This window comes from Cheilinus undulatus, linkage group 2 (assembly GCF_018320785.1).
Source record: "Cheilinus undulatus linkage group 2, ASM1832078v1, whole genome shotgun sequence".
Classification (NCBI taxonomy): domain Eukaryota; kingdom Metazoa; phylum Chordata; class Actinopteri; order Labriformes; family Labridae; genus Cheilinus; species Cheilinus undulatus.
Window position 1 is genome coordinate 912,054 of NC_054866.1, and position 24,772 is coordinate 936,825.

Genomic DNA, 24,772 nt, shown 5'->3' on the forward strand with positions numbered 1-24,772 from the left:
AGAACATTTAAGCATTCATTTGCAGGGTTGATTGCTTACTTAGCCCCATAACAGTATATATCATGAGTAATAATCACACAACAATCATAGTTTTATGAATATAGATTTATTAAAAAATAATATTGGAAAAAATGTTCAAAACTTTTTTCTTCAATCACTTTCAAAGTGGTCTGTGTTTACAAGTTTACAAGTCCGTGTTTACTTGCAGTGACAGTCCCTAAGACAGTTCTTTTTCCATTTCACCTGCATCTTCCCTATCTCTGTCACTTGTATCAGTGTCATCTGAGTCAATTTCGAAATCCCTTTCTCCATTTTGGACTGCAGCAATTACATCTTGCTCACTGAACAGATGACTTTTCTGAGTCAATGGCGTTCTGAAATGGAAAAGGTAAAAAAAAAATTAAAATAAATATGTGAATAATACATATAGGTCTTGTATTGTAGTGGAGAAACTGAAACAATAGACAGGGTGGTAGACCATGTGTTGAGGGTAGAGATCTAAGTATCATCCATTAAAGTATTATCATTTCAATGCAAATGCAAATTCCACAAATTCCACTACATTCAAACAGTACTGTCTGACCGGTCTAGTATCGTCTCTACTTATCATACTAAAAGGGGCACATGCAACCCCCAGAGCACTTACAGGGTCACATTCAATGAAGTAGTCAACCATTGACACCTGTCCCTGAACAATGCAACAGGCACCCCCCAAAAATCCAGAACATTCAGAGCCTGTTTTTCTATCTCCTAATGCCACAAACTGCGACTTGGGAAACTTCCATTAAAAATCTCAGGATCATTTAGATGTTAAAAACAAACAAAAACTACAAAGATACAGAGAGTTTCAGATACTCCTATAGATTGAAGCTGTAAATCAAATGTGATGAATGTTTTCCAAAATAACTAAATATGTATGTGTTCTAGACATTGTAATAAACACCAAAAAAAATACTTAAGGAATTTTACTTACGTGAATCTTGACAAATCCAGTCATTCAAAAAAAGGAGATGAGCTCAACACAAAATTCTCAAATAGAGTCAGTTCAAGGCCAGATAACCGGACCTATAAACACTTCTTCTATCTAATAGCATAGTGAGGACAGACAATAGGACCCATTAACTATGTAAATGTGGTTTTGAAGAAATAAAACATTTGCAGGGATTTTATAGGACTTGTTAAAAGTGATGTTGTAATTCTGCAGAAGTGGGCTTTTCAGGGTTATAGCCTGTTATTTCAGGACACTTCTCAGAGAGGGCCTGTCTTGACCATGCTTTTAAATGTACTATACAGCACTAGCAGTGTTTAGCCTCGTTACAATGGCGAGAAAAGCAGACTCATGTTGATAGCCATTTGATGAAGCTGGGGTTGGAAAGGGGTTGGGGGGGGTGCAGAAAGCAGGTTACAAGAGAAACAAACAAACAAACCTGCAGTTCTATGACTGCTGCCATCTGCTGGCTGTTTGATAACTGCAACTGCCACCACAGCATATATGGCTGTATCGATTCTGTAACGTCAGTATAAATATGTGTATTGGCAAGCATGACTATATATTGCCATATTGATTTTTGAGCACAGGCCTAGAAGTAATATGTCAAGAATTAATAATAACAACCATGATAGAAGACAGAACAATGTAATATTAGCATTAGCATCTAGATGAACTATTATTAATAATTAGAAGAATGTAGTAGCAGGTACCTGAAGCTTGCATTGCAAAATGGTGCCAAACACAGAGGCTGTTCTGGGTGAAAAATAAAATGTTGAAATATTTTCAATATAGTGTACGATTGAGTCAGCAGTATTTTTTGGCCCATATTTGCCTAAAACTCTCTAAATTAGAGCTCAGAAGTTCAGTAGCCCTTTAATGCTTAAAGAGTCAACGCCGACTGAAATCTCTGGAGGCTGATGCCACAACTAAGTTCCTTTCAACTTCAGAAATATCCCATAAAAACAGTGCACCATGACAGCTGGACAATACAGAGGATTTTACATCTACTTGGAGCCAGGTGTGACACCTATGTTGGAACTGTCTCAGCTGGTTCAGCATTTTAAATGTTGGCAGTCTTAAAACTCTGTTAGTGCGTAGCTGATGTTAATATCATACCCATTATTAAATACTGTAGCTACTACTGCACTAACCCAGCTTTTATGATGGAAACTAAATATGGCATCGTCAGGAACTCTGCAGTAAATAGAGATTATGATACATGTGAGTCCAGCTGCCTTTCACACTCTGTGAATTACATTTCTATTGCAGTGTCATTTAAAGTCTCTCAGTCATTTGTAATTCAGCTAGCATCGGCGTGTTATCTCCACAGCTAGAATAATCCAGATTACAGGACACAGCTTTCTTTGGGCCTATAGTAATATAGTGCGCTGTGTCCCTCTGCTCTATTGGCTGCTCTGTGATTGCTCAGCTACATGCTTGTCAGTCATCAAAGATCATGTTTCATGCCCTTTAAACCCAAAACTGTACCAGTAAACTGAAGAGGCTTTCTCTCAAAGTGTACTTACTCGCATGAGTGCTTTGAAAAGGAAAGACCATTACTGTGCTCTTATTCACCAACACAGGCAGCTTGCTTTGTTCTTGTGAAGCACAATCACACATTTCTGTCATTTTAGCCTGCAGTAGGATTTTAACCTGCATGCATGCTGTAGCTTGATCATTTTTTCCTCTTTTCTTTCTGTTGTCTTTTATTTATTTGTCTGTGTGTGTGTGGATGCATTTGCATCTGTGTGTGTGTGTGTGTGTGTGTGTGTGTGTGGGGGGGGACTCTTGAGTGCATTTCAAGCTCATTTCTATCAGTCAATACTACAATTAGAAGCCGACGAAGGGGCTCATGGGAGGAGCAGTCTGCATTTTCTCTGCTTTATTTTCACCCTTCTGTCTTTTTCCTGCATTTCCTACAGTGAGCTTAAAGCAGACAAATAACACTTAGATACTGTGTAGATATTTTTACTCTGTGTTTTAATCTGCAAACTATAAAGCAGAATTTTATTCATTTGATGATTTATTAGTTTATTAGTGAAAGACTCCCCTACATATTAGTTTTTTCACAATGACTAAATGGTTGGATATGTAATTTGTTTCAATCATTAGAGGCTATATGAACCCCTTCCACATGTTTCTGTGCATGTTTTATGTGTTTATCTGATCACAATGGGCCCCATTCACCAACGGTTCATAAGAAGAAATTTGTTCTTAAAACCCTCTATACAGTTTTTAAGAAATTGCTGACATTCACCAAAGTTCCCATGTCTACTATTTGTTCTTAGCTGAAAACAAAACCTAAGAAAACTCCAGAGCACTCTGACCATCATTTAAGAGCTGCTATGGCAGGAAATGCTGACATTTGTATTCATCTTACTCATATACACGGATAAGACACAATAAGATATAATTTTTTATTCTTTTTTACTGATTTTTTTAATCAGTTTAACACTTAAATAATTAATTTGGATGTACAGTGTTTGATCTTAGCTGAAAAGGGTTAAATTCTGAATATGAAATTCCTCACTGTATCTTCACTCATGAGCTTTTAAATATGTTTAAACGATGTTCCAGCATTTTAAAGCATCAGGTTTTAAAATAAGTGTGTGTTAAAAAATTCCCCTGAGCCAGATCCTTTTCTTATTACAGCTGGATGCGTGCCATTTCTGATGGAAGCACCAGAACTATGGTAGAACTGTTGTTCTAATATTTCAAATTAAAGCAATGAATTCATAATTTATTTGATTTGATTATTACTGGCATCTTGCTCCTCTTCTCTCTCCTGTATGCTTTCTGTGTTTGCACTCACCCTGCAGCCTCATGCCCTTATATGGGCATAAAAGGGGTGTGTCTTTATGCTCATTAGGAGAAATGTGCACATGCGTCCACCTTACAAGCACGTGGCAAACCTTTAAATTGACAAAACACCTGTTGACTGATGTGGCTGATGTAGTAGTAGTAGTAGTAACAGCGTAGTTTCATTCTCCTCATTCGTGTTCAAATATCACCCAACTGTAGACATGGCTCCATCTCTGACTACATCCTCACATACTGCTTTCAATGATCATGAGTACAGCATCTGCTATGCTTTATGAGTTTGAGTACTCAATTCCAGGTACTCATACTGACATCGGTATCTGTGCATCCCTAGAGTGAAATGTTCTAGCCGCTAGCAGTGGAGTACAGGGAAGAAAGCTAGCTCAGGCATTTCTCACTCAAACTGGCCCCTCACAACCACACAAATATGACAGAACTTTGCTCTGTCCTGTTGGCACATGACTGTGCCAGACAACTGTCATTATAACAAAAAATAAAATAAGAATATAAAGAAAAACAAAAAAACAACCAGTGGATTCCTGCTCCTGCTCTCTGGGCCACTAATTTGCAATGATTTCAGGAAAACCTCAAAGATGCTGGCCCCAAACTGTTTCTGCTCCTGGCCACTAGACCTGAAAGTATATCATTAGTTTGTAATTCTAATTCCTCTCAGTGTTATGTTTCAGGTAGGATGAAGCACAACTCACCAACCCACAGTCAACAATCATCAGATAGACTGACTAGTTTTTTAAAATCCATCAGCAGTGGGGAGGGCTTCGAACTGCATCCCTCTGATCCATGTTTTTTTAATCAGCCCAGACTGAACTATTCCCTGTTGGATGTTTAAGGTTTATTTTCTCTATATGCTGAGCGGGTTTACATGAGGCTGTAGTTAAAGAGACACTCAACACTAAAAGATTAGATGGAGCTGTCTTTGAATTTACCTTCAAAAAATACAACACGGGTGAATTAACAGGAGGTTAATCTGCAAAAGAAAGCATGGTTAACTTTCCTATAGCCTTACCTCAATTTGCACATAAAGCGACAGCGTCGCTCCCTCTCTAGTCTATCAGAGCAGCTCCACTGCCCTGCGCTCCAGTCCGGCAGCGGGGCGTCCCTGGAGCACTACTCCGCTCCTAGATACGCTGCCGGTCTATTTTCAGCGCTGGCCGCTGCCAAACAGCAACAGTTCCCGTCGATCAGAAAGCTCCAGACAGGAAGTCACAGGTGTAGAATATCCGGTTCTTTCAAAATACAACCCAATGCATAGACTCCCCGCCGCAAATCATAACAATATCAACATTACGTCTCATCCTGCAGGAAGAGCAAAGGGTCACCGAGAGGTCAGTGGGTCAAAGAGCCACAATGGCCCCACTGATGAGAAAAAGTTAACTTTTGAGGACATTTAAGGAATTCTGCATAAAACCACAGATCTTTAAAGCAAACATTAACCTTTTAACTTCCTAATGTACTCACCCAATGGAGGAAGCAATGACATCATGGACTTATACCAGAAAGGAGGATTAATTAACCCCAAAAGGTAAAATAGTCTGCTGTGATCTTATAGTTCTCCCATGATCTCTGCCCGCTGATCAGGGCTGGGCTCAGTGCAGGGCTCTAGACTTGATTCCAGTGGGCGAGGTTGCTCGACTCCGAAAACCCGCAGAGCCTCAGTGTGCGGCGCAGTCATCCTATGTGGAAATTGCAGGTTAGCCTTAATATTTAGCATAATAAGACAGGATGTAGCCATTAGATGGATAATTATGTCAGGTACTACAGGTTTTTTGTTTTTAAATGAGTCAGTAAGTATCTATCAAAAGTCATCTCATCAGTGGCATCGATGGTAGTTTATTAGCTAAAAAAAGTCCAAATATCGCACGGGGATTGCTGTTTTTATAGCTTACATATTTTATTGGTTTTGGCAAGAGATGTCTGTCTCTAATGAAATGAAGAATCTTTTTCTAACCATTTACCCCATCGAGGTCTCAAAGGTGCCTTCCCTGTATTATGTGCATCAGTGTTTTGGACATCTATGTGTCAGGGCAGAAAGTCAGACACATCAAGGGGAACCTGACTTTGGTCCAACGTTCTGTTCTTCTTCTGTCATTTTCCTCTGTCATCTACTGTCAGCACGTTTTGTCTTGTTCCACCCCTTTCCTTTCTCTCTCCCCCCTCTGCTCTCTCTTTCCCCTTGCCTCTCCTCTTTCCACTCACTCTCTCTCCTACCCGCCTGTGTTTTATTACCCTGCCCCTGTAATATTGCTAGATATTAAAAAATATACATCAACCGAGCAATTATGGGCTATCAAAAAGAATAGGTTTAGCCCGGGGCCCTGCTAGTGCTGCACAGTGGATGCATAGAGATGAGATGAGAAGGAAGCCAGGAGGCTAACCTCGGCTCAGGCCACTGAAGCAAAACCAGGAAAAGTGACGATTGTAGAACATTGTAGGTACTACAATCTGCATCACATAATAGCAATCTTGCATGCATGAGCCTGTGGCATGTTTCAGTCAAATCCTCACATGCATGCACTCTCAAGGTTGCAGAAGCATTGAGACAGCCTGAAATGCACAGAGCTGTATTCTAATATTATGTGCTGGAACATTCTGCAATCACACCTACACAATCTAAAATAAGTAATATTTCCATACATAATTGATAATTTTATACAAAAGCACACATCACATAGAGACCCTAAGGGGCCGTCCATGTGCTGCCTTTCAAAGAGCAGATCAGCCAATCACTGAGGTTAACCTGCACTGCCAAGGCCTTAGATTTAGATGGAGAAAATAGCCCCTGTTAACGAGTAATAACATTTAGAGAAGGGGCTGAGATGACTCTTTTAATAGGACTCACTTAAAATTCATAGTTGCTATGCAAAATAAATCAGTGGTTTCCTGTGCGGGGGCAGTGAGAAGGGTTTGATGGTGTAGGGAGCACAAGAGAAGGAAGGGCTGCAACTGAATAGGAAATAAGGTCTAAACCTCAGTGAAGCCTGTGCTTAGTAGATGGGCACAAACACACACACTAGTCAAAACCTTTTTAGAGTTTTGTTCACTACATCAAAGAAGAAATGGCTCTGTTTAAAAAGAAGAAAGCTACAAGAACGTGTTTAAGGCACAGAATCCATCCTTTTTGCCCTCTACCCCTTGGCTTGCTCTGGGACTGTGGGCTGTCTAGACTAAAAATGTAGACATACCCGCCTCACATGCTTTGGCCCTTACGTCATCAAAATAAGGCCCTTGGAGTCAAACACTGGTTTGAGAAATGTAAAATGTATAACCCCCGAGACAAGCGTTGTGGTATACAACCAGAAGAGACACGTATTTAATTTACAATTAAATAACTTTTGAACCATAAATCGCAGCCATTTACTTGCTTTTCCTCTGATAGCCCTCCATTGTGCCATTCTAATGCCGCTATCCACACCTCTATAGCTCTTACAGAACATTTTTGAACAAGCATGGAACTTGGGGGACTTTCTGTGGTCCTCAAAGATTAAATCCACACCAGTAACTCTGATTTTGGACGTCTTTTTGTCATAATTTTGTAAATGACTGAGAAAGGTTATTATTTATTTTTTTGCATGCAAGTTAAATACACAAATTGTAACCAGCTTGTCCTTACAAATGCCATTAGCACTAAACTTCAGGTTAGCTCCCAGTTAGCCCATAGCTCATTAGCAACCATTAGCAGCTTGCAACAGCCAAATATCCTCCTCAGAAAACCCCAACTAATAGTGGTATCAAACCGCTAACCAGCAGCAGGTTTATGCCAGACACCATGCTAAAACTCTGCATCTGAAATAAACTTTCCAGCCATCCTGTTTTTTTTTCAAGTGGCTGATGAAAGGAAAGGCGACCACTGTTAATTATTTAGTGTTGTCCTCTTGTTGTTTGTCCCTCCAGCAGCCGAAATTACGTCTTCACTGCTGTTAGCCTTGATAGCACTGAACATGCTAACCAGCTACTTGTAAACAAGCCTGCTCTCCTCCCTGGCCAAAAAGATCCATGCTTTCCTGCATGACTCGAATCCGTTTTGAATGCAGTCCTACTTTATCTGAGAAGTGTCCACAGGTAGATTTACCTGATCTTTCAGTGGAGTACAGTAGAACTTTATGCCGGGGTCTAACATAAGGATGTTCCTAAGCATCTATTCCCCTATTCGGCTAAACGCTCATTTAAATTTTGTATAACCAACTAGTCTAAAGAGGAGAAAATCCCTAGAAAACAGTCTCATTCCTCACAGGGTCATAGTGTCAGTGGGTGTGATGTTAGCCATATACTCTCTACAGCGTGGCTAACATTAGCAGCTAGCTCTACCAGCCTTCTTTCCTCTCTGCAGATTAATATCATGCTTGATGCGCGGCCTCTTTTCACTTCGGTTGAGTACGTATACGTTAGTTCCCCCCTTAACAGCCTACATACCACTTTATTTCCATTTATTACTTAAAAAACAGTCATCAGCACTGTTAATACTACATGCTAACCGCTAAGCTACCGCCGAGCTTCTCATACTTACGTCTGATGAAGAGCTGTGGGAAAGCTCAGACAGGGAGGCAGCGGCCATAAACTGAGGCTACAGCGGCCTCTAGTGGCAGGAGGTTCATTACGCTTTAAAAGAGCATTATAGACCAGGATCTCAAGCCCAGTAGTTTAACCGACTTGGATATCTCACGTCGACTAATTTGATAAATGAATTTAACCCTTTAACCGCACATATCCCTAGTCCCCAGGCTCCTCACTCAGCTGCTACTTCCTGTTTATGTCACTCAGTCTTCTTCAGTCCTCTGTGTTTCTGCTTCATTATTCACTGCATCAGTGACCAGTCTAAAATCCTCCCGTACCGCTGATCGTCCCTCCACAGAGCTGTGTCGGTTCTAGTTCATGTTGATTTCATGAATATTCACGGCTTTAATTAGCCATGTGCTGCTTACTAGATCAATAAAGCTCCACACTGAGCAGTTAGGAGTGGCACTACCTCATCGTTCACAAAGAAAGTAGATCATAAAATGAATTTGAATTTAAATTAAAACTATTATTGCAACACATAAATCACACATTTAAAAAAATACAGTGTAGAGTATGTGTTATTTATCATGTATTTAGTAGTTGGCATTTTTTTCAGTAGTACATCCTGGCTGTTCATATCTGTGACTGTCTGACAGGTGCATGTTATAATGACAGCTAAACAGTATTGACTAACATAGACCTAGCGTCTGTCACATGATTAAGATAAAGGTCTGTTTATTGACATTTCATTCAAATCCACCGTTAGCTTGATCATATAAAACTGTATGTAAGTATAGTATTGGCAAAAACACATTTTCTTATACTCATTAGGTAAATATCTTAAGTTTATGTGACGATTTTAGGAGCAGCTGTGAAATCCAGTCGTTGTTCACCACTTCCTCTATGTTGTTGTGAAAGATAAGTGAAATAGAAAGTCATGGCAAACGAAGAAACGCTCATTTCTCAAGTCAGTTTTCATTGGAATGAATGAATTAAGTGGTGAGAGTCCACCGCAGTAACGTCAGCTAGTCAGCTTCCAGTTTTTCTCCGGATTCGTCTATGGCTGCGGCCTCCTTCTCCTCAAAGGCGCTGATTGGTCCGGTCCGTTCCAGACCACAGAATCTGGCCAAGCCATGGGCTTTCCCAGGCTCTGTTTATTGTGATACTGTTGTTTTTGTGTGCCTTTGCCTCTACTAGGGCTGTCTCGCTGTAGTGAATCCCTGTGATTTTTTTCTATTTCTAGTGTCGATGTATGTAAGACCAGTGCATCTGTATTTGTCTGTTTTGCTTGCATGTATATGTTGGCATAGTTTTGTGTCTGTGTAGGACAACGGCCGGGCCAGCGGACTTGTCTGCTGCGTATGAATAATCAAAGTGGTATTTCTCATCATTAAATCATGGCTGTCCTGGTGGGAGCCGTAGGAGAGAGAGATGGAGTGAGAGAGGGAGAGGGATCATAGTTAGCGCTGCAGGGGTACATGCTCTTTCTCTCTCCTCATCGTGTAGTGTGGCTGAGATGTGTCATGAGCACAAGTCTTTTCTGCTCTCTGTGCTCGCCCACTTAGCTCCACCAGACATCATCCGCACACACTCATACATATGCACACACACGATAACAGTCGTAGCGATGCACGCAGACACATGATTCAGGACTGTACAGACATTTGCACACTGACTCACATACACAGATCACATTCTTTCTTAGAAGAGGAGGCTTCCAACCTCTATCTGCAAGTATCACATAAATGGTGCTGCCACTGCTGTCATTTCCAATTACATAATATTCTCTCCTCTACATATAAACTAAGAACTATCTAAAATGTACTTTACTTAAAGGTGCAGTGCGTAATATTTAGTCTAGTAGCATGTAGCGGAACAAACTTGGTAAAAATCAGACGTAATATTAGTAAAAAAGGCCTATCTAAATTAGTGTTCAATCACCTAAATATCTAAAATGTTTATTTTTATAAACCTTTCATTCATACTTAGGGAGGGTCCCCTCCACAGACCTTGGATCTTGTGTTTCTATGGTACCACAGATAGAAACAGAAACCCATTTTTACAAATTCCACTGGTTGCCACATTTTACCGCAACAACTGAGCCGTGCAATCTAGAATCTGACCGCTTGATTAAGCAAAACCCCAGATTTTACACACTGCACCTTTAATATTGCTCTGCTTGTTATTAAAGGGAATTTTAGTTTTGATCACCTATAAATCATTAGAAGCTTCTCTTTCTAGTCGTCAGTGTAGCTTCTCCTTTATCCAGGTCCAAAGAGGGGCGCTTGATCAGTCAAGTCCAGTTGCTCCACTTTGGACCAATAGTAATGCAGCTCTAACCAAATTCAGAGACAAAGCATTTGATTTGAAAAGCCCAGTTGTTGTTTAATGTTTCGCTGTATTACATGTTTGACATAAATCAAATACAGCTGCCTAGAAATGAAAAATAAACAACAGACATGATATAGATTAGCACAGCTTTAACATTATAATTGAATAAGTTCATGTTTAAAAGTGCAAAAAAGACATATTCCCATACGCTCAGGGTTCCCACTCATCCTGGAAAACCTGGAAAATTGTTGACCAAGTTTCCAATCATGGGAAGAACATGGAAAAGAGAGGAAAAAGGCAACATTTGCTGTGTAGTATTGTGCTGTCCTGAAAAATAATTCTGACATTTTCCTAATTTCATCTCCCTAAAGGGGTTTTTGATAATGTTAAGGATCATATGAAACAGTGATGATAGATTATTGACAGGATAAAAACAGGCTGATTTAACATGGTAGTGTAACGATTCACTGCTAGCTGCCTACTGTAGTTCTCATCAGGTGTGGATTACTGATGCTTTTTACCATGTTTTTTTTAAAAGCTAAAAAATGTTGAATAGGTCAGGGTTTTTTTGTTTAGTTGCTTAAAGAGGACGTATTAAGATTAAAAATAACTTTTTCAGGCTTTTCTAACACAAATATTTGCCCCTGGCCTGGCAATCCCCTCAAGTACTAGAAAAATCCATTCCCTCCCCCCCCTCTTTCTCCACCTTTCAGAAAATGTGTGCTGAAACAAGCCATTCTCAGATTTTATCCTCATGACCTCATGTGGGGAGTTAGCCCCGCCCCCAGGTTTGGTTGGCCCGCCCCACTTGAAAGAAAGTTCTGCCCTCATCTCCTAAACCTCTCAGCCAACAGCTGAGGTGCTGGGTAACTCAGTGGGTTACCCTGCTGACTTTGGTTCTGGAGATTGATGGTTCAAATCTCAGTCAGGTCCTGAATTTTGCCACATCCATTTCCTGAGAGGGGTGTGGTCAGGGGCGGAGTCAGACAGATCAGTAGCATTTAAAGCCACAGAAACAGCTCGTTCTGAGAGTTTGATAATGAATGGGATGCACTAAAAAATAAGAATAGCAGATAACAGGTGAGTTCAACACCAGCTATATATAAAAATCTCATTTATATACAGTATTATGATTTTTGGGGTCTGTAATTATGACTTTTAAGCATATTAGAGTTCATGGTGACAGCTGCAGGCTGCACAGCTTTTAAATGAGACTTCCACATGTAGCAAGATATTAATGGATGGTTCAGTTTTTCTAATCACAATCACAATGTCAGGCTGTGTGATTACATAACTGCATAAAAAAATGTCTGTATAAAGGCCTTTGAGTTTACCACTGTGCCACTATTACACTTTGTATTTTCAAAAAAAGGAAAGCCTTTTATTTTCTGGAAACTATTAAGTTATTTTGAAAGCATTACAGTAAAAAATCAGGTTTTTATTAAATGCTCCTTTAATTTTTGTATGTTTTGAGTTGAGAATCACACACTTCAAAACCGTCAGTCATCTCTGCATTTTCCTTGATATCACAGCAAGTAGAAATAATAATACCATTTATGCATGATATCGTAATCGCAATTGCAAATTGCAATATTGCCTAGCATAATCCCAATTGCGTTCCCAAATTGTGCAGCTCTAGCGTACGGTGAGTCCCTATCTTACCAGCTAAACTGTCACAGAAATGTCCTTGAAAAGTTAAGGGAAATCATCTGGATAAAATAGTAGGAGCCCCTTATATTTAGTGCCGTAAATAAATTTAAATCATGACATTTTGACCGCAGCTCTCTAAAATAGATTCTGTTTAAAAAGCCAACCCATGATGGCCTTCAGAGGATTTGAAGGATTTCAGAGTTGTAACTGAAACTGACATAACTCAGGTTGTGATTTATTCCTCTTTTCTTTTGTATTTTTTAAAGCAGTTATCCCAATTTTAGAGATCATTATACAGCAAGTTTCAGTGTGCTTTAAAATCAGACAGCTTTATACAAATGGACCAAAAAAGGATGAAAAAAGTCACAAGTCTGTGTATAGTATTGGTGTCAGTGCACACTGTAAGTAGTTTAGGTAAGAGACATTTAAAACGGGTTCTTCTGAGGGACTCGTGCGTAGACTCTCACACAGGCTGGATGTGATGTGCTGCTAATGAGCCTGGTGTGCGGTTACGGTGCAGAGCCAGACCGGCTCCACGCTCAGACCGATGGGAGTTCAGTCAGGAGTCACCACTTTCTTCTCTGTTTCTCTCCCTCGTCCTTAAAAGCAGCATGGTACCGTTCACTGCCATTATCAAAGCGGGCCAGGATTACCTGAAGGGCTTTGTTCAATGTCTTTAATGTGGCGGACAGGTAGAAACATCAGGAGTGCTTAAATGGTCATCATAATTTTGGAGAAGTTTTCTCTCTGTGCGATTAGATAATGTAGTCAAAATGATACTTACTGTTGTTTATATTATAGGCTAAGTTAAAACAGCACATTAGAGTGATGATTTCTAAATGAACATGCTGATGTGAAGTACAAAAGATTTGTTTTTATGGATGTGTTCATATAAAAAGTGCGTTCCCTACATTTTCCTCAATTCTCATTCCTCATCAACCTTTTTGCCTTAAACTTGTGTCCTTGTCATTCAGTTCCAGCCATGATTACCTCCTACCCCAACACAACTCTGGCCACACAGGGCGAGGAGAAGAGGATGAGTTGCATCGCTCACGGGGAGAAACCCATCATGGTGCGCTGGGAGAAAGAGGAACGCATTATCAACCCTGAAACCAGCCGATACGTGGTCACTGTGAAAGAGGTGGCTGACGAAGTCATCTCTACTCTGGTGGTGAGTGGATCAGTGTCAGCCATGGGCTCTAAGAATAATAAAAACATTTGTTTAAAATCAATCACAGCAGAAAAAGAGAAGACTTTGTTCTCAACATATTGATCTTAATACATGTTTCTAATTCATGTCATGTTTTACTGGTAAAAAGTAACTTTTAAGCATCGTCCGTGTTGCTAAATTCCCCCACCTTATTTCTATAAAATGTTTCAATAACAACAATTTTTTGGTTACACACTTACACTAACACTTCACACTTCAATGTTAATAAGAAAGTTTTAAGAAAAAACTTTTCTTGAAAAGGACATACTGACAATAACATGTTAGAAAGCTGAATAAATGGTCTGAAGGGTTTGTAAATCTGTGATTGGGCGAAAAGATCATTAAAAACATTTTAAAACCTTTTAGTTGTTGCAAGTGACAATAAAGGTGCAAATGAAGTCAGTCAGTTATTTATCATTCTATTGACAATATGTAAAATTTAGCCACCAGGGGGCTCTCAACCAAAACAATAGCCAATATGATGAATGCAGACCACTGCTGCCCTGCTCTGCCCTCTTGTTGTTCACTTCTTGTGTGAATTGAGGACCCTGTTCAATAGCAAACAGAACATTTTGTTTTCGTTCATAAATTTCTCATAATGAGGGAGAAACGCACTTTAAAGTGCATTCACACTGGAAGTGTATCCTCCATTCTGGACCCCAGACTGTGCCTGTTCTATGAGATTAATGGATGTGCACGTGTTCCAGTGTCCCTCCTAGTGTGGAGCGTGGAAGTCCACGTCTGAGTGGATTTCACCCTCAATATGAGAAATTTATAACCTTGCAAAGCAGACAGATACACCCATGTCCTTGTTTTTCACCTGCGAATCCATCTTGTTAAGCTCCGATCTGAACTGTTTGGGCCCGGTTAGAAAGTGACAGGACCAATCAGCGACGAGGGGCAGTACTTTCAGGCACGGCAGAGTCGTGACGTAAACAAGCAGCAGCAAGAGGCTGGTACAATTATGGCAGAAGAAATTAGCGTGGATGCTGGTAAAGCGCAAGTTTTATCAGAACTTGACGACATTTCTTGGTTAAAAGAAGAACAAAGAACAGCAGTGAGTTGTTTTCTTTTCGAAAACCACAAAAGTCGAGTACTGACATGTCTACAGTTACTATGTTTGGCGTCATTCCTCAGTAGCTGCGCGTGCGCAGCTCAATAGCTGCTACGTCACGTGTTTTGTTGCTCTGTTTGGCTGTAGATGTGTGACAGACAGAACGTTCATCCAACTACACAGTCAGTTTTTTCAGAGCTTCTGCCTTTTCTCAAACGTTTCCTATTGAAGGTTTCCTGATGGATGTGTGAAATAAATCCATCTGGCGTGTCAGGTTAAGAAATTTATGAATGGAAATAAAACGTGGGTGTTCTGTTTAGTAAATACACATCATGAGGTTACATTTTAATGAACATAGTCCTCAATTAAAACAAGGAGTGGTGAGAAGGAGGCCGCAGAGGAGGGTGGGGCTGGTCTTAACCTGTGAGAATTCAGCATGGCCTCTCACTGAGTGTGAGTCAATCAGTGCAGTGCCAGGTGTGTGAGGACTGATTGCCACTGATGAGGGCCAGGTGTGGCAAACTGATTTAAGCACCTGGGCTGCAGCACTCTGTGCTGACTCATTACCTCACCTTCAGAGTTAGTGAGCGCATCTCCTTGTGTTTTCCTCTGTTTTGAGCGAAAGTTAGCACAAACATTACTGACAACTTACCTGAGAATATTACCTGTGAATTAACAGTTGAAGTGAATTAGTGCTGGAGGTCTTTGCCCAGTCCTTTTGTTTAGTTTTCACTGCTCTGGTGACCATAGTGTTTCATGGGAGAAAGCTCTTCTTCCCCCTTAGAGCTTTGGTTCTAATCAGCTGCTAGGCAGCGGTGGTTTTGTTCTCTTTTCTCAGTATTATTTTAGTTGGGGAGATTCTTAGTTTGGGTTGCTACCAATTTGGGTTCTCTCCTTCCCGTTCCCAAATATCGCTTGCGATTTTAGTGGTTATCCTTCTGAGATAGCTTTAAGAACCCCCCCCCCGCATTCTGACATAACCTGCTGGAAATGCCATATGTGAGGGTTTCCATGTTACAGAGGTGAGGTTGGCCATCTGAACTCTCAACCTACATCAGCATCCATGCAATGGCACATCCTGTTAAAGATTATAGAAATTTAGAATCTCTGTATCTTTGAAAACTTACATAAATATTTGAGACCTTGATTAAAAATGTCTGTAAGAGCAATGGTGGCATTTTAAATCAGTAATGATTTCAGAGAGAAATTCTACATTTTTTATATGTGATTTATTATTTTTTCTTTAAAGAAATTTTATATCTTTAAAAAACCTGGCTGGGATAACTTGCTTAAATGTCTTTTATTATTTAATTTAGATTCATAGTGAGTACTTTCCAACTCTCAAACTTCCTGTTAATACTTGGAATGTGAATAAACATGACTGCAGCTGTTAGCAAGGTAGCATCACTCTTTCTCTTGGTGTCATCATAAGCATGGAACAGCATTAGGACAATAGAAGTGTGGTTCTAGTCTTTTCTGCAGGGTTGATTTAGGGTGCAGTGGTGGGGCTGGATGTGACATTCTTCCATGGGGCCCGTTGACGAGAAGCAATAGAAAATCCATGACAAAAATGATCTTTAAATTTTGTAGAGTCTTATAAAAACTCTTTAAAGAGTTTGTATTTCAGTTTAACTGAACAATCAAAGTGTAGTAATTGTAAATAGCTCAGGGTGAAATTTACAGCTCTATACTGCTGTGCCTCTGTAGATCATGCCTACTGTTCGTGAGGACTCGGGCTTCTTCTCCTGCCATGCCATCAACTCTTTCGGTGAGGACAGAGGTATCATACAGCTGACGGTGCAAGGTAAGCTCACTTTAGTCCCAGACTCAGTTCAGTTCCCTCTCGTGGCTCTTTCTGTTGGTTTCTATGTGAGAAGATGGAATTCCCTTCCAGAAGTGTAATGTTTTATGTTATTTATTGCTCATTTATGAATTTAATTGCTGCACAGTGTGACTCCTGCTCTTTGTAGCCTAATCATCATTTCCCACAGGGAAAGTCACAGACAGTGTAAAACAAATACAGCTGTCTGGTCTGCCCACATGTAGTCCTCTCTGCTAAACATGCCATGGGCTTTTCTACAGAACCGCCTGACCCTCCAGAGGTGGAGATCCGGGAGGTAAAAGATAGAACCATAGCTCTGCGCTGGACCATGGGCTTCGATGGTAACAGCCCCATCACAGGATACGATATTGAATGCAAGAACAAATCAGGTACGGTTTTCGGTCTCAGTTCCCTGCATCGTTGTTTTATACTTTATTAATAATGATGCTGATCAGAAAGCATGAAATTCAGAATTAAGAAACACAAAATTCCTATCAGCTTTTGTCAACTCTCCCCATGTGTTTGTTTTAGCGTCATGGCTATCAGCCCAGGTAACCAAAGATGTGTCGCCGCAGCTCAACCAGGCCACGATTATTGACCTCCACCCTTCCTCCACTTACAACATCCGCATGGTTGCCAAAAACATCATCGGCAACAGCAACCCCAGCAATGAGCTCACCATCACCACAGACGAAGCAGGTAGATGTTTTCAGCCATCACATTTTAAATGCAGGGTTATTACAACATTCATGTTTTCTTTAATACATGACAGGAGTTTTTACTGAGAGGGATTTTAACACAGCGGAGAATGAGGAGTGTTTGTCTGCAGCTGGGCAAAATAAAACTACCTCAGAAATGAATGTTTCTTAAACTAAACTTCACTCTCTGTTTGAATCAGAATTTGGAAACATCCTCCTTTAGACTTTGTACTGGCCCTCAGACCTGCACTGGCCCATCAGTATTTTATGGTCATTTTAAATGGAAGCCATCATCTTTTATATGTGTTGAAACAGATTAGTTCACTGTTGCTTTAGCCGACTCTATCAGCTTTCACTTACGTCTATTGCCTCTAATGTTCCCCTGAAGGCATACCCACTCATTAAAACAGCCCATTTTTCTAGATTCATGGCTAAAATAAAGCCATACACTTCATAATTAAAGAAACCTATATCAATTGTTTAAAGGTTAGAGCTGAAAATGTTACATGATATTTTATTGCTGTTATTGAGTCAAGGAAACTGCAGGGTACTTAAACCAGACACAGAGTGGTTCTTAACTCAATAGCTCCATCTAGTGAAATTTAATGAGATGAAAAATGATTTTATCAATAATGGACCATCCATCTCCTCTATTTCAACACAGCATGCAGTGATACTTAACTATATGCTCTCCTTACAGCTCCTGATGGCCCGCCACAGGATGTCACTCTGGAACCCACGTCACCACAGAGCATCAAAGTTTCCTGGAAGGTAAAGTCCAAACATTTAAATAGAAGCCAAAACGCTGGAGGAGATTTCAGCATCTAGACCTTCCTGTTATCCTAACAGTCGCTGGTAGTGATATTATCATTGTTAGTTTTTGGATTCCCCAGAAGTACGTTTAAAGCCACATACTGGACCAGTTGCTGTAAATAAACATTAAATAATGTAAATAACATTTACTATGACTGTTTATTTTATTTATATATTTCATTGAAAGACAGAGACACTTGAACCCAGAACACACATAGGAAAAACCATCACCTTTCATTGTGCCACTGAACACACAGAATACACACAGGGCACTGTTGGAGGATTTAGGCTATACACCCCCATTTCCAAAAAAGTTGAGGTGCTGTGTAGAAGGTCAATAAAAAGTGATTGTCAAATCTCATAAACCCATATTTTTTTTCCACAACAGAACATAATCAACATACCAGAGGTTGAAACTGAGACATTTTACTATTTCATTAAAATATCAGCTCATTTTAAATTTGATGGCAGCAACGCATCTCAAAAAAGTAGGGACAGGATCGTGTTTACCCTCATGTAGCATCCTCTCTTCTTTTGACAACAGTCTGTGAACGTCTGGGAAATGAGAAGACCAGTTGCTGGAGTTTTGGAAGAGGAATGTTGTCCCATTCCTGTCTGATGTTGGATTCTAGCTGCTCAACAGTCCTGGGGCTTCTTTTCTAAATTTTTCCCTTTCTGATGCTCCGAATGTTTTCTGTTGGTGAAAGGTCTGGACTGCAGCCAGGCCAGTTCAGGACTCTTCTCCTGTGAAGCCATGCTGTTGTGATGGATGTGGTATGTGGTCTCACTGAAATAGTCAAGGCCTTCCCTGACAGAGACGTTGTCTGGATGGGAGCATATGTTGCTCTAAAAGCTCTCTCTACTTCTCAGCATTGATAGTTCCTTTCCAGATGTTAGAGCTGCCCACACCATAGGCACTAATGCAACCCCATACCATCAGAGATGCAGGCTTTAGACCTGAGCCAGGAGAACCAGCTGGATGCTCCCTCTGCTCTTTAGCCTGTGGGACACGGCGTCCTGGTTTCCAAAAATTTTTTTCATGGAGTGGACTGAGGCTGGAGTCAATTTTGAATTAATCTTACCACAGAACAGTTTTCCATTTTACCTCAGACACCTTTAAATGAGTTTTGGCCCAGAAAATGTGTTTTTACTGTATCTTTTTCTCATAGGGCTTCCTCTTTGTGTGATCCAGCTTTAACTGCCATTTGTAGATGTCACCTGTGTTGACAGAATGATTTCTGGAAGTGTTTCTGTGCCCTGCAGTGACTTTCAGTACATAATCATCTCTGTTTTAGTGCAGTGGCCCCTGAGGGCCCCAGGACATTTGGCCTTGTCCCTTGTTCACAGAGATTTCTCCAGATTCTCTGACTCTTCTGATGGTATTATGAACTGTAGATGGTTGGAAAGTCAAAGTCTTCATACATTTATGTTGAGCAACATTTTTCTGAAATTGTTCCACAATTTCTTGACAAAGTTTTTCACAGATTGGTGAATCTGGGTCCATCTTCACTTCTAGGAGACTCTGCCTCTCTAAAATGCTCTTTTTATACCCAGTCATGTTACTGACCTAATTAGTTACAAAAATGTTAGTATCATTATTACCACTTTCTCTTCCAGCCATACTTCTACTTTTATGAGATGTGTTGCTGCCACTTAAATTCAAAATGAGCTAACATTTTCAATGAAATGGTTAAAATGTCTCAGGTTTCAACATCTGATATGTTGTTTATGTTCTATTGGGAATAAAATGTGGGCTCAGGAGATTGGCAAATCATTGCATTCTGTTTTTATGTTTTTGTTACTGTTTTTGGAATCTGGGTTATTTTAACTTTAGCATTCTTAAGACATTAGAAACAACCAAGAACTGTGTTTGACCACCTCCACATTACAGAGTATATCCTCATTAATGATAAGACACTGACTACATCTATGTTGATTAATTTCCCATGTGATCAAAACCAAGAAAAGATGTGCCGTAAATATTTACTCATGTATTTTCTCTGCTGGAATCCTTGGCTGTAATGTGTTATATGCTGTATCAATATCTGCAGGATACATGTTATCTATGACACTCATTTATTACAAATCTAACTACCTGCTACATAGGAGCAGGTGAGTGTGTGCTCTCCTGTGTAAGCTGCATTTATGAGGCAGAGTTCATAGTGTAAAGAGTGCACATGGAGGAGAGCTTATAAACAAAACAGAAACAAAGCTCCCCATCTCTCAGCCCTCTGTCCCGTTTGAACACTTTATTTGAACGCATCAGAAAATGTACTGATATTAAACCGTGTGTGGATATTAAAGGTGTGTGTGGAACAAGCTCAGTAGAAGTTAGTGTATGTTCATCTTTCTAACAAGTTCCCTAAATATCAGGAACCAGTGGTTCCCAACCATTGCTTCTTGTAGCCCCCCTACACGTATCTAAGAAAGGCGGAGCCCCACAAACACCCATGAGAGAAGAAAAAGAGACACACTGCCATGAAAACCTACATAGATTTTAATTGTTTCACTGATAAAACCCTAAAAAAGGCCTATGCTTGCTTTTCTTATCAAAATACCTTTGTATAAAATTCTTAATAACTCCTTTATCATGGTTTTAGTCAACATTTGCAAATCTAATTTTGGCAGCCTCAGAGCAGACAAAGCCTCGCGTCCCCTCTAAGATCTTTGGCGCCCCCCTCTGGGGGTCCCGAACCCCAGGTTGGGAACCAATGCTCTAAACCACAGTCTAAGGACTCGAGACCAGGTTTAGATGGTCTATGGCACACCAGTGTGTCTTAAGTCATAACCTTGGTAAACCATGCTTAATCCCTACAATAACACAAACACTAAAGATGGATGCGTGTCTTCACTGGTATTTTTGATACTATAATATTGTTTTAAACTGGAAATATCACATTATATCAAAATATTAAAAACCTTTAATGTCTTTGAAAACACTCTTTTTCCACTCAATTTCTGCTGTTTTCTAACTGCACTTTTGTTTTTCATAAGTGCATATTTTGCTTAATTTAGTGTTTAAATGACAAATAACAGGTACATAATGTTTTTTAGTTTGCTACAGCAGATTGCTTTAACTTACCACTGTGAATAAAGCTGACACAGCTGGAATGTATGCAGAAAAAAACCATAAATTTAACATGTATTTGTTTAAATCAGTTGTTCCAAGCAGTGATCAAGCGTGCCTCAAGTAAAGATGAAATGTGAAAGAGGCCATTTCAGTTGGATTTAAGCATGGTGGGCCTTGAGTTTGGAAATCGCTGGTCTATGGCAGTTTTCTGTGTCCTCAGCATAGGAACAGCCATCTTTGACCTGACCACTCTTTAAATTAAAACAAAAAGATGCATGCACTGGAAAAAAGGCCTCTCCTAAAATAAGAAAACAAATTAAAACAAGAGATTTTATGTGTGTAATAAGCAAAAAAATCTGCCAATGGGACAAGTGAAAACTCTCTTGATACGATTTCTTGAAATATGACATTTTATTCAAGCCTCACAAGATAAGAGAAGTCTTGAAACTAGCCAAGAAAACTCATTCTTAGCTGTTTTTCACCAGTTTTAGGAAGTTTTGTGTGTCATAATAAGCCTTTGCTGCTCAAATGTAACATCTTTTGCTTTTTAACTTCCCAGATCATCTTCTTTGTTTTAAATTACCTCATTTTAACTTTTATAAAGGAGACACTGTTCTCCATTTAAGACCATCACCTACTTAAAATAAGATTAGAAACTGATATTTTGAGACAAAATGCCTTGAATTAGCATTCCTGTCTTGTTTTAAGAAGTACTTTCTGTGCATAAGCCATAGTTCTCCAGTCTGTCATCATCTTGTTGGTCTGCTATAAAGTTATTTGTTTTCTTAATTTAAGTTAAGTCTAGTTCTTGAAACAAAATAATTCATCTTTTTCATTCATTCATCAAATTACACAGCAGCTTAAAGACCTCATGTGATGTCAAAAACACTTGTACAGTCTAAAAACAAGTAACTCTTTAGATGTTTCTGTCTTACTTTAAGTGGGATAAGATACTTTGACTAGATTTAGAAAAATATACTGGATAAGATTTTGAGTTTTTATAGTGTGGGTTCCAAGTAGGGTGCAAGATTGTTTTTCCTTTTGCTATTTAAGCAATATGTGGACTTGATGACGTGACACGTACAATAAGGCCTGCTGTGTGCATGCAGAGAAAACACAGAGGTCTAAACAAGAAATCCAAACAAACTATAGGTCTGGATAGAGTTACAGGTAGGGATGCTCTGATGCCACATTGTTCCAGACTGACTTCAAATATAAGAGAGCTCATATTTGGGTACTCAGGATACAGACAATGAGTAACTTCAGTACTTAACCCTTAGAGGTCCGCTGGTTAGTTTTCCATTTAGTTAATTTTCTTTTGACAAAATAAAACACTCAGAAAATGTGCTCATGTTTGGTATAATCTTTTTCTGCACTACCTAAACTTTATAAAATGAAAACTATAATTTATTTATTTATTGCTCAAGTTACTGTATTAGATATGGGGCCTCAAAAAACAACACCTCACTGAAATAGTTTTTTTTTAATTGTTATGTAAAACAGTATATTGTCATTTATAAAAAAGAAATTAAAATATGCTGAAATTAGAAAAAATACCAATGTCAGTCCTGTACAGCATGGTTCACTGTCTCCCTTTTTATTTTTATAACAAATTAAAATCATCACATTTCCTGTTAATCTTGGCCTATTGACATCAAACACTGAAAGAGAGCGAAAGATCACACATGAAGTGACTGCAGTGCAAACTGTGGCTTTGTTTTCATGCTGTCATGTGACAAAAGTAGCACATGATGAAATCACGCCGCGTGATCGTGAACCCTGAGGGATACTACTACCATAACTGCTCTTAAAGTTATGTTAAAAGTTTTTTTTTCATCAAATGTTCTTCATCCCTCCTTTATTAGTCATCTTCATTTTGGAACTAGTTTCCACATATTTTAGAGCCTTTGATAAACTAAAAACAGTTATCTGGTCTTAAATATTAAAAATAATCATAAAAAATAATTATTTATAGCTGCCTTTGCCAAAAACAAGACACATAAATAAGTCAAAAATTAAACATAAATTAGTGGTGAATTAAATATTGAATGAAGCAGTGTGTAGGCTGGCAGAGAGAAATCAGTCAGACTGAATATGAAGGATTGAAAGCATGAGTTTTGGGACTGAATTTGACAATGGAGAGAGTTTATGCTCTGGATGTCAGGTAAGAGGGAGATCCAGAGGTGGGAAGCAGAGAGGCTAAAAGTTGTAGAATGATAAATATTAAATATTCATGAATGCATTAAACCAAGAGAATAAAGTGATATCAGTGAATTTATAAAGTATTTCACATGTAGCAGATAAAGTCAAGCAGCATCAGGATCCAGCATCACGTTTAATCTAATAAATGTTTAATATTTAATCTTTAGATACTGTCTTATTTTGTCATACGTCTCTCTGCTCTCAGCCTCCTCAGAAACATCTGCAGAATGGTGTGATACGTGGCTACCAGGTGGGCTACAGGGAATACAGCCCAGGGGGGAGCCATCAGTTCACCATCATCAGCGTGGACACCACAGGAGACACCACAGAGAGCATCACCTTAGACAACCTGAAGAAGTTCACTCAGTACAGTGTGGTGGTGCAGGCTGCCAACAGGGCGGGGACGGGGCCGTCCTCGCAGCAGGTGGTCACCAAAACCCTGGAGGACGGTAAGGGGGTGTTGAGTGGACACAGCTTTGTTTTTTATTTTGGTGGAATCTTGCTGTTAGATGTCTTTGCATGGCTAGTGAGTTAAATCAAACTTGACTCAACGTACCCAGTTGTTCCAGATGCTATCCATATACCTACACAGCCTGCTTGTTCAGGGTTACAGGGTACTACCTGGACTGGACACCAGTCAATCATCGACCTCACAAAATAGAGACAGAAAGCTGCCACACTCACACTCACCAGTTTAGTCACCAGTTAAACGAGTGAGCATGTCTGTGGACTGTGGGAGGACAAACCACGCATGCATAGAGAAAACATGCAGACTCCACAAAGGAAGGCCCTGTCAGCCCAGGATCAGAACCAGAAGCCTTTTTGAATAGCTGGGAAAAGGCTCCCTCTAGTGGGCATGTGCTGAATAACATCAGATGAACAACACATCGTTTGATGTAAAGCAATTTGTGACCCCCGTCTGTGAAAAGTGCTCTATAAATAAAGTTGGGTTACACGTGCATTACATGTTACATGTATTTTTAACAGTACAGCCAAAGCCATCTGTGTCTTTGAGGGCAATAAAAAGCAGCAAAATAACCTGCTGACACTGAGCTCCACAGTGCAGAAAAGAAATAGCTTATACATTTAGACTGATTCTCCTTATTGCTCAGCCAGTTTGCAGGATGGCTCCCTGAGATACTCCTGACAAAGGGCTTTAAATAACAACAACAAAAGACAAAAATCTAACTATAGTTCAGAGCTTAAATATGATTTTAATTTTTGAGGCTCAAGATGAACAACAGAAATAAAACTTCAGCTGAAGTAGTTCTCCTGATTCTGCTTTAAACAGCACAAACTAAGCCACCAAGTTTGATGGGCATTTCACTGTAAACAGCGCTGTAACAACACAGTGACATCCACATCTCCAATGCTGGAGACAGAGCACCTTTGTGCGCCATGCACGGGAGACTTGGCACACAGAAGTCCATGATTGACTTTGCCATGTTTCGCACACGTAACATGACATGCGTGTTCTTTTTCTCTATTTTCCATATTCAAAACATGTAATCAAAAGCATCTGCAACTGCAGCTGCTGAGTGAGCACTCCTGTGAGTGTAGGACAGACTTTTTATGAGTGAAGTCCTCATATCCACTGAG

The 24,772-nt window shown here is 39.7% G+C and overlaps 1 protein-coding gene across 2 annotated transcripts in view; it reads left to right on the top strand.

Moving 5' to 3' along the window:
* dscamb (Down syndrome cell adhesion molecule b) overlaps positions 1–24,772 on the top strand; it is a 243,532-nt gene that overhangs the window by 188,230 nt on the left and 30,530 nt on the right. For both annotated transcript variants that reach the window (XM_041814159.1, XM_041814168.1), the window contains exons 12-17: positions 13,279–13,475; positions 16,276–16,372; positions 16,651–16,779; positions 16,922–17,089; positions 17,789–17,859; positions 23,379–23,622. In XM_041814159.1, the coding sequence (XP_041670093.1) occupies positions 13,279–13,475; positions 16,276–16,372; positions 16,651–16,779; positions 16,922–17,089; positions 17,789–17,859; positions 23,379–23,622 (906 nt within the window). The remainder of the gene's footprint in view (positions 1–13,278; positions 13,476–16,275; positions 16,373–16,650; positions 16,780–16,921; positions 17,090–17,788; positions 17,860–23,378; positions 23,623–24,772) is intronic.